At 44.7% G+C, this 11,241-nt stretch overlaps 1 protein-coding gene across 1 annotated transcript; it reads right to left on the bottom strand.

Moving 5' to 3' along the window:
• Nucleotides 1-2,758: 2,758 nt before the first annotated feature.
• LOC140722309 (probable G-protein coupled receptor 139) lies at nucleotides 2,759-4,575 on the bottom strand. Its single transcript, XM_073037096.1, has 2 exons — nucleotides 4,506-4,575; nucleotides 2,759-3,654 (listed from the first exon to the last, which is right to left on the bottom strand). Exons 1-2 carry the CDS (start codon nucleotides 4,573-4,575, stop codon nucleotides 2,759-2,761), a joined length of 966 nt encoding a protein of 321 aa, XP_072893197.1.
• Nucleotides 4,576-11,241: the final 6,666 nt, after the last annotated feature.

Below are 11,241 nucleotides of genomic sequence, written 5' to 3'. Positions count from 1 at the left end.
AAGCAGAAACAGAAGAGCTGTTTACCTTACTTCCGGGAGATAAACTCCAAATTACTAGTTGGTATATCGATGCACGCCTCCAGAAATTTTACAACATTTATTAATTGAACACGATATCCATAGCGAATTTAAAACATGCGAGAGAAGAAGAAAAGGCTCTGTTGAACTTATCAGATTGGGATACAATGTAGCCACAAGCGATTGTCGTATCGGAATTGCGGCATATTTTACAACCGTTGGGGAATATAACAATCCGAATTATTAACAGAGTTAACAATGAAACTACTCAAACCACGAAGAATGTTGTTTCTACAATTGACAACCTCACGGTTACATTCTGCTTTAGAAATTACAAGATCGAATTGGAGATTCACAGATTTCCTGAATGGATTTCAGATGAACAATTCAGGAAATGGATAGGTACTACCACCACACGTTGCCACATCGTGAATTCGCCTGACAAACTCTTCCCTGCAAATTCCAGGAAGGTGTCGGGACCACTATATATTGCAGCATATTTCTTAACAGAGTGAAAACCGAACGTGCTCACCATACAATGTTCATAATGTGAGGAAACAACAAGAATCAGTTTGGATTTCACTCACCAGCCCACCGAGTTATGCTCTAAAATGACAAGAATCTACAAGAGTACATTTGGCTTCCGTTTATCAAAATGGAACATATTAGGTTTCTACAACATAATTCTTAAACGAAATGGTCAAAACTTTGTGATCTTTTACCTGATAATTGATATCTATATATGATGCCTGTCAATAGCAGAGCATTCCTAAAATAAGTGAGTAATGTCAATTACGATGCTACTTCAAGGGAGCATTAACGGAAGGATTTTTAATTTTGGCGTTTGCTTCATTCAAATGTTGCGGTTCCAATATATCGAGTGAAGTGGTGGGGCAGAGGAGGTTTAGCTTTGGTGAGATGGAAAACAGCAGTATGTCTCTTACCCGAGTAACCTGAACTGAGCCTCCTGCTTTGATTCAGAACATGAAAAGAAAAATTGCAAGTCATTACTTGCGGCCTTCGACTACAGTCGATGGGAACACCTGCAACAGGTGGACTAGACAGGCCAGATACACTGAGATCGAAAGATATTTCGAAATGACTGGAAAAGGATGAGGTGGTTCGATCGCAATAAATACCGCAATGCCAGGAGCCTGGTGAAGAGGGATCAATCGCTCAGCAAATCCCCCATTTCGGTATCTGGAGTTTGGAGAAGTGCTCTGACTGAATATTGGTACTAAAAGAACAATAGAATTCTTAATTTAATTTGCTGCTCTGAGGTCAACTGAGTTCCAATAATGTCCATTCAGGGACAATGAAGTACAAACTTTGAGTAATTTCAGAGCTGTACAATGAATTACCGAACGTAGATCAGATGGCGATTGGCCACCGCCGGGAACCATCACAGGGCCGGGCGGATCTGCACCAGCTATTCAAATCTGTGGTAATAGTTCGGTTGAGAGGCTCAGTTGCAGCACTTCGATTATTTTCGCAGAGAGCATGAAATTAAATTGGTTTATTTAATCCATAGTGTTACGGGGAACACACCTTGTAGATGGTGTCTGAATGTGGTGAGATATTATTGAATGACGGAATATCGCTGTAATTTTAGAGATTCTAGGCAATTGAGATGTGTTATTTTAGTAACGTAAAAATGTAGCGGATAATTACAAAGCGACATTTGCGTGCTAATGCTTATTTGGATGTGATTTAAGGGGAAAACATATCCTATGAAATTCACATCAACTAGTTGAGATCAAATCTGCACTATCCCCTGTTACTCGCTGCAGATGGGTTGGATCTGATTACTTCCATCAGATTCTTTGCTGGGACATCGAGTCTTCCATTTGAGGAAGGGCTGAGTAGGTAAGCCTTCGGTTTCAGGACTGTGGAAACATTAGAATGTGGTCTTGATGAAATAATGCAGGATATGCATAAGCTTGAGCAGGAGCGTTGCAGCGAGTTTTCTTAACTAATATGTGGAGACCGTAATTGGCGATGCCCTGAAACAACTGAAACTTCCTTTTAAGTGGTCCCCAATCTACCTACGGATATGCTTTCCCGTCGACGTGGGTCAACATTCAGTATCTCCTTTTACATTCAAAGCTGTCATGCTTACAGCAACACGTACAATGCTTCCACAGATGTTGCCCGACCTACTGAGTTCCTCCAGCTTGTTCTACGTGTTGCTTTGACCCCAGCATCTGCAGTGTACTTTGTGTCTATTATCATGCTTAGATACTGTCGCATCTCTCCAGTCTCTGACGACACATATAGCAAAACTGTACCTCAATCATCGGTCGGCAATGTCGTATCCAACTTGATAAATATCAGGTGCTTGAACCATATCTGTCTATCAGTTATCCAGAATTAAAATGATAAACCTAACGACTGTTACCTTGAATCTACGGCAGTTTTGCTTCGACTGTTGAGTTAGCTTGGTAGATCGGTAGCAGTGATTGATATGTATAAAGCCGAGATCGCTGGCATCTGTGAATCAGTAAAACCTTCTCCGCGCCTTGACAGCGGAAAGGCATTAACAGCGGTCATTGTGGGTAGGTTGCTACAAGCACCGGTAATAGGTTGAAACAAATGATTTTTGGAAAGGGATGTTATCATTGGATCGAAATTTAGGGGCTGGTCGCTGATTGTATATCTAAAGGCGGGGTCTGGTCGATTGCAGAACGGATTTTGGGAACTGGAGGCTATACACTAAACTGCGGAGGCCGCTGGACTCCGCTCACCAGCTGGTTTTCTTAATGAACACAGAAACTGAGGTGATGTGGTTTTTCACTTGCTCCCTGAATTTGGACTGAGTCGCCACGTAAATAAATGTGTTGGTGCAGCAGCTTAAAGTACTCAGCAAAAATCCGACTTTGTAAAATATATATTCAGAATCATTCCATTCGCCTCCTGTTCCTGTTATCTGATAATAGAGGAACTGTGTAACAGTTGTCAGCCACAGGAGGATGAAGCTCCCAGACAGTGTGAAAAGTAAAACCACTGATCTCCTCCTGCTCTCCATCTCAGGGTCAGTGCGACTCTCCCCTTTGTTTCGTCCCTTCAGTCCCTTACGGACCCGACTGGCCACTAAAATGTGTCTGACTGTAAGAGCGTTGAGAATCAGAATTGCAACGAAAGGCAGCAATGGAGTTAGTACCGTATCAAACCAGTCAAATCCCCTCCACCCCGGATCCGTGTAGTAACTTATTTTTATTTCTAAGAACCACGGTACATTGTTAATGATCTTTCGCGGTTCAAGTGCGAAGTAGAAGGGAACGTTTTTCATGCAGAACAGCACACCAGTTGCTGTCAGAACTGTGGCCGCGGTTTTCCCGGTGCAATACGTTGCCTTCAGCTTGTGGCAGCAAATGGCGACGAAACGATCAAATGTAAATGCAACTGTGAACCAGACAGAACAGTCGAGGGCTATACGAGACAAGACAACTCTAATACTCTCCATGGGAGTAATGTTCAGGACAGTCACTGGGAAATAATGAACGCTGATCCGATACAAAATTACCTCAATGATAATGACCATCAGATCTGCCGTTCCCATGGCCACCAAGTAGCGATTGGTGCAAGTGGACAGACCGCACTTCCCCTGGGACAGTATTGTAATCGCCAATAAATTCACTGGAGAAACAGATGAGAGAAACATTATGGAATACAACATATACTCTTGGAGGCAAAGCGCGTGAGTGAATACAGCATTGAGATGAGTAAACGCGTCTCTAGATAACAACCATTTGAAGAGTTCGGGGGAAGATGAACGGAGAAAGATTCGATGGAATTTGCGGAAAAAAATCAACTATACGATCTCAGCAAGAGGATACTTTATTTTTCCAAACTTTCTGGTAATGCCTGCACGAACCCGATTTACAGGTTACACCGCACCGAGAATGTAAAAGACGCAACTGGACTTCCAAGGAGAGCGAGAAGACGTTTATTTGGAAGACAAAGCCAGTCTGTACTTCAGAAGAAAATGGTTTCATTACAGAACTACTGCCGCACTCGGCAAAATTCAGTTGTTATATTCCAGTAACATGGCCTCTCTGTTATTTGTCCCGTGGTCAGGGGCTCACAGTCTATGGTTCACCTAGCTCTCAGTTAATGGTAAAGATCAATGTCATAAAAAACCTCTGTTGTAAGTGAACTTCTTAATACAATCCGTGTTAGTAAAGCATTCCAGTGAGCTGCCTTCCCTGAGTTCTTGTTCACCTGTGCAGAACCTGTCAGGGAAGAGTCTTCTTACGGAACCAAGGTTACCCTACGTTCTATGGAGTGGTTTGACTTCTGTGGATGAAAGTAATATGGAAACTAAGGAATGCACACTGCGTGAATGAACGAAGTTATATCACCGTACATAGCTTTGGATGCTGGTACCCGATTTACTAACCTGTCATTTCACAAAGCAAATAAAATTCACAATAAGCTACACAAAGACCGCTCTCTCACGGAATTCCTGTGTTCTTGCAGTCGCTTACCTGGAACGCCAATCGAGGTAATGATAACATAAAATGTTTTCTCGACGCTGTAATACGCTTCAAGCATCATTATGGGTCACTTTAGGTTGTAGGCAGTCTCTTTGATTGACTACTTCAGTCGATGTAATTTATATCTTTTATGAACTCCACTGGGGCAATGGTTCACATCGACTACCACAGAAATCTAAAAATGGAAGCAAACAGATGACGCCAGCTCAGTTACATTTCCAACCTGTCAGATTTTGGTCATCTCTGAGATCAAATTAGCAGCTTAAAAATCGGTCAGCCTCGCTATTTCATTTGGTTAACTTGCAGCAGTTTCCTTGAAGTAATTGGTATACCTTTTCTCAAATGCCAACAACGCATCACCAATTCTCGTATTATTAGAATTGTATTTCTTCTCCTTAACATATCAAATTCGTTTTAGCTACCGACCTCGGTGCATCACTTATTTACAAATATAACAGTCAAGGATGTCTGGATTTCACATAATTAGACCCATTCCAGACCTAACTATGGACAGAGCGGTGGATTGATAGCGGCAAAAAAAGGTATTATTGTTCCTCATCACGTGTGTTTGTGTGCCTTGTGTGTTTGTAATAGATCTTTAGATCCAGGATATTACTCCATCGATTCCGAGTGAAAGTGCCCCAAGGTCAATCACACTATGGTGGGCACGCCGTTAATGAAGGGACTGTGCCTGAAAGGTTAACTGTGTATTAATTTCCATAGATCTGCCTGACCTGGGGTATTCATCGCACACCTTGTGTGTGTTGCTTTGATTTCCAGCATCTGCAGAATTTCTTGTGTTTATGATTGGCTACTCCACTGTGGTCACTTCCAGCGATGCCTAAAGTAAAAGAAATAAATCTTCTTCGATATAAAAATAAACCCTCCTTCTCCCCTCTGCTTCTGCTCGCCTCTCTCGCTGCCTAACTCTTCTCATCTGCCTCTCACCTCCTCCTGCCCTCCTTTCTTCTTCCCTTTCCCTATGATCCAATCTCCACATGTGCTCCACATGCCGAGTGCCCTCAGCATTGTGTGTGTGTTGCATACAGAATACCTTCTATTACAAACAGAAACTGGACAGGAGATTCATAGTACTCGAAAAACTACTTCAACAGTTAAGTATACCTGATTGCAAATTTACCCGAAGGGTCTCAATTCATAAAGCCCAGTTGGTTACTGGGGAGAGGTCTCAGGGGGCATGAAAAACAGTATGTCAGAACTACCTTTCGCTGCTGATGTGATTGGATTGAGATCATTCGCTGATTGACGAGCTATTGCAGAGAATGGCTTCGACACCAATGGTTACACACTCATGGGAGTCGTGAAGAAAATTGTTCCATCGGAGATCTTAAAACTAATGTTGCAGGAACATTTTACAATTAGACCGACTCCCCTCCGAGCCATTCTTTTTCGAGGTCGCTGGCACCGGTAAAACGATATCAGCTTTCTTACTCCAAGAGAGACACTGCCAACTGCAGCCAGTTGCATTTGATTATAGAATGGTTAATCCGGTAGAACAAGTTATGCAACATCTGAACGTCGTTAGCGATTTTTTCCGGTTGTTAATCGTTCCTGCTTTTATTGTGGACTTTAATCCAATTGTCATTTTAAACATACTTACACCATTTCACATTGGTGTATCAAGGATGCAACTCCAGCAGTCAGATTGAAATTGCTATTACAAGGCTCTAATATCACAGTGAAAAGAGTAAACTGTGTTGTCATGCTCTCTAACAACTTCGATTATTGGGCAGAATCTCATGTTTGTCCAGTGTCAGTCGTACAACAATAGGAATAGATCATTTATTCCCATGTTAAAAACAGGAAACAGATAGACAAGGCCGGAGAGCTCCTTGGGCGGCCGCATAACTCGTGTGCAGGGCCGCCTCCCAGGCCGGAACACGTAGGCCCGGGCACGAAGCAGGACACCTGGACAGGTAGTGGGCACAACCCATCAGAGGTGAGGGATAGGAAGAGTCACCCCGCTGGGCAACGGCAGTCCGGCCTACTACCCGACGGAGGCAAGGGATCGGGAGACAACTTGGCCCGGGGTAACTCCAAGGCTGACTCACAGAACTTGAGGATGAAGCCGTGGGCCCTCCAAGCCGGGACGACCGGAACAAACAGAGACAATCAGACGAAACACCTCAGAACATGATAAACCAGCTCGTACAAGACAACCAGCGAACAGGACAAAACAGGTTCAGAGCAGGACGACCCTCCAACTAGGCTTGGTCCCAGTGTCCCTTCTATCCACCTGCCAAGATAGGCAACAGGTGCACCTTCTTAAGCCAAGGTGATCCGATTTGGCTTAAGGGTGACGGGAGGGACGGCTGTGCAAGACCCGGAGTCCGGACTCCGCGGACCTGATCAGGACCCGGAAGCGGTCTCCGGACCGGACCATGACACGCCGTCCCTTCCCGTCCACTCACACGGACCGCGCTCCCAATCAATCTCCACTCATTCCCATTCATCCCCGTCGCCGGAACTCCCAATGGACCCCAACACTTCTCGTTCCCTCCCACCTTCCTCTCTCTCTCAATAGGACCAAACACTTCCCATTCACTGCCACTGTCTGCCACCCAATGGAACACTTCCAGATAATTTCCAATGGGAGTGGGATCCTGGAAATTAGCGGGGACGCCTGAATTCCGTATTTGACAGAGCTGCGTTTATGGAATTTGACGAAAACGCCGATGGGTTTATCAGTTACAAGGGAAGTCCAGTGTCCTGTGGACATTGAGGATTTGTAAAACTGGTGGAGACGATGGATATGATCGGGCTGAAGGACCTTCAGCAAGTCTTTCTGAAGATAAGAGGAGAGGTGAGGCGTGGCGAGGGAGGTTTAAGGATTCCGTGTCCGCCCCTCCTTAGGTCGTTCTGCCCGAATCCTTCAGGCTGTCCCGTAGAGTGGGGAACGTGTCGTCACTGGGCTTATCAATAGCAGGAGTGGGCGCGGGCTGATGGAGATGAAGAAGATGGAGGCGAGGACTGGCGGTGCGGGCTGTATAGCGTGGATCACCACCATTCTCTGCGGACAGGGGTGAGAGGGAGGGATCAGATTGAAGAAGAGATGGTAGAAAGAAAATGTGCGGAGTGGAGATGAGATGAGTCAAACCATAATCGCCCTACCCTCTTCCTTTCCCCACTACCTCAGCCTCTCATTTCCTTACTTCTCCCCTCCCCTGTTCCCTTTTCTCTCTCCATCTCTTCCCCCACCTCTCTCCCTCACTCTACCCTCTTCTTTACACCACTCACCACCCTTTCTTTCCTTTCTCCCCGTCACCATCACTCTCTCCACCCTTCCTGCTCTCACCCGTCTCTTCCTATCCTCTATTATTCTCTTGGCCCCCAGTCTCTCTACCCCACCATACCCCGCTCCCCCCTCGCCCCGTCTCTATATCCTTGGTGTCATCCCAAATTTCTCTCTCACCCCCGCTGTTCTGTCAAATATGGTATTTTTCCCCTACCCCTCCTGGTCTATCTCACAACTTGGTCTCTCTGTCTCCCTCACTGGAGTTTCTCCCCGTCTCGCCCTCCTCCCTTTTCAATATCCGTCCTTTCAGATTCACTCGCTCCCAGATTCCCACTCTCCAACAGACTCTTTCAAAGTTAAAACAATTTTATTATGAAACTGCATCTATGTCACCATATACATATCTGAGATTAATTTTCTTGCAGTCATAACCAGAAAACCAACATAAAACAATGACCATAATAAAATCAATGAAATATTAAAGATGATGGTAATTAGGCAGGGTTTACTTCCTCCCGTCTTCGGCCTCCGGACAGCGTTCACTTCTCCACTCTCTCCTCTTCCCCGATTTTCTGCCACAGACTCTCAGTCCCTCTCCAGACTCTTTACCCCAAAGCATTCTTTCTCGTCTCTCTCCTGTCTCTCTCTCTGCTGTCTCCCTCTCTTCACCCCCCTCCCATCACCTAGACGTGGTGAAGTTGGGTGAGGTGTGGATGGGTAACTCTCTCTCTCTCTCTCTCTCTCATCTCTCTCTCTCTCTCTCTCTCTCTCTCTCTCTCTCTCTCTCTCTCTCTCTCTCTCTCTCTCTATCTATCTATCTCTCTCTCTCAATCTCTCACCATCCCCATTCTCGCTGTTCCCGCAGTCCCTTTCTCTCAAACCCAAACCCCAGACTCTCTTTCTCTCACGTGAGGAAGTGCCAGGAGAGGGGAAACGATTGTGATAGAGAAAGATTTAGAGGCAGTAGAAAAAAAGAGAGGGACAGTCAGACAGGCAGAAAGTACGGGACAGGGACAGAAAAAAAATCAGATAGTAAACCCGAGAGGGAGAGAGTCAGAGAGCATATCCGAGAGAGCAATGAGAGAGGGAGAGATACAGAGAAGTCAAATGAATGCGAGAGAGAGGGAGAGAGAGAGAGAGGAGAGAGAGAGAGAGGAGAGAGAGAGAGAGAGAGAGAGAGAGAGAGAGAGAGAGAGAGAGAGAGAGAGAGGAGAGAGAGAGAGAGAGAGAGAGAGAGAGAGGGGGGGGGGGGAGAGAGAGATACAGGGAAAGACAGTGAATGTCAGGATTAGTTCAATCGGAGACGAGATGTGGACGGAACAGCGACGCGTGAGACGCTCATTCAGAGTAGCAGAAACTCGCAATGCAGCTCGGGAACTGGCGAATGCAGCGAGAATGGAAAACCTCAGACCCCTCCCCTTTGCTACCTCCGTTGTTGTGTTTGGGTCAGAGAGAATGGGACTTCCCATTTCGCTGTATGAGTGTGTGTAGCTCTCTCAGCATCTTCTCTCCTTTGTCCACACGCCTATCTCCTCCATCTCCCCCATCCTCCTCAACCGTCACCATTCTCATACAACTGTATGTCAGTAAATCTCCGGGAAAGCTCAATACTAAGCAAAATTGGAATACTCGGAAAGTTCAAAGCAATTGAGAAATGAGTGTGCCTGTCCCTCTGGATTTATTAGCTTGAGCCTAGAAGAACAAAATTATACATATTGACGTGTTAAACACATATATCACTTATTATCTTAGTCTGAAACCGACCTGGAAAACATACAAAGGACTGAAATCAGGAATTTTAGAAAACACATGCACACTCGAACCCAGTTATATTAATTCTACAGAGGAAAGAAGGATGAACAGAATAAGACATAAATGCTTTACAGAACCGTCAGATAAAACTTCTAAGGATATATTTTCTTTAACAGAAACATGGTTAACAACTCTAAAGAACATATACTATTCAGATAGGAAATACACAAAACTTAAATTAAATGAAAACACAAGGATGAAAATTGAAGGAAGTATCACGACAGTAGAAACTGTTAACCAACGGAAGAACATGAACCCCAGACCCGGCAACATCCTTGTAAATTTCTTCAAAAATGTATCATGCTACTACAGCGTGACATCTCTTCGCCTGAACATAGCTCGCTAATCTATGAAAGCCAATGTGCCAAAAGCTTTCTTTACGACCCTATCTACCTATGACGCCACTGTCAACAAATTATGAACCTGTATTCCCAGCTCCCTTTGTTCTACCGGACTACCCAGTGCCCTACTGCTCATCCTCCCTTTGTTCTACCGGACTCCCCAGTGCCCGACCGTTCAACCTCCCCTGGTTAGTTCTACCGAAGAACACCTTGCACTTGTCTGCATTAAATTCTATCAACCAATTTTAGCTCATTTTTTTCCAGCCGGTTTGGATCCGCTGTAAGTCATTACTGCCTTCCTCGCTGTCCACTACACCTCCAATCATGCTGTCATCGGCAAATTTACAGTAAAGCACATTATCATTCAGATGGTTGATATAGACTAGATACAACAACGTACCCAGCACTGATCCCTGCGGCACTGTAGGAGTCACAAGCCTCCAGTCAGAGATGCAACGCTCTCCCTCCACTCTCTGGCTTCTATTACAAAGCCGATGTGTGATCCCATTTACTACGTCATCGTGAATGCCGAGCGACTGAACCTTCGTGACCAGCCTCCCGTGCGGGAGTTTATCATCTGATTACTGACACCGACACAATCACGTGGTAAACATCGTTCACCAGAATCTTGCTTTAAAAGGCAAACTCATATAAGGTGACCTACATTACTATAAATACAATCCTCGTCCTGTTTTAGAGTCAGTGTGTTAAATTAACATGACGACCGACCCATTATTACGGGTACGGTGATCCATAATACATGGGGCATCACACCAGGACACCCAGTCGTGAGGAAGAAGTAGAGCTGAGAATGCGTGTGGAATTCAGATATTGGTATATGAATAATAATAATAATAATAATAATAATAATAATAATAATAATAATAATAATACGTTATTATTATTATTATTATTATTATTATTATTATTATTATTATTCATATACCAATCTTGCCTGAGACTGCCGAAGTGCCAGTGATGTAGGTTGGATCAAATCTGTTACTTGCTTCCGCGACTGCTTTAAGAAGTGAAATGAAGATGATACTGAAAGTCAGACGGTTGCACTCGATCACTTGTGAGGGGACGAGACGGTTCAATGGCTTCTGTGGCAATGTGGAACTCGTTTGGGACGAATGATCATCACTCTACCCGTTCCCAGGTTGTCAGAGAGAAGAGAGAGAACAGACAATTCAGCCAAAAACCTAAGAGGAGTGACCCTTACTTTCAGTGGTGTAATAAAGGAGCAATGGGATCAACTTGCACGAAGCAGCGCACCCTAACGCCTTCACCAGCGTTTTAGGGGATGTTAACCAGGCCA

The sequence above is a fragment of the Hemitrygon akajei genome, unplaced genomic scaffold (assembly GCF_048418815.1).
Source record: "Hemitrygon akajei unplaced genomic scaffold, sHemAka1.3 Scf000074, whole genome shotgun sequence".
Classification (NCBI taxonomy): domain Eukaryota; kingdom Metazoa; phylum Chordata; class Chondrichthyes; order Myliobatiformes; family Dasyatidae; genus Hemitrygon; species Hemitrygon akajei.
The sequence above is the reverse complement of the archived record's forward strand: the minus strand, read 5'-3'. Positions and strand labels throughout refer to the sequence as shown.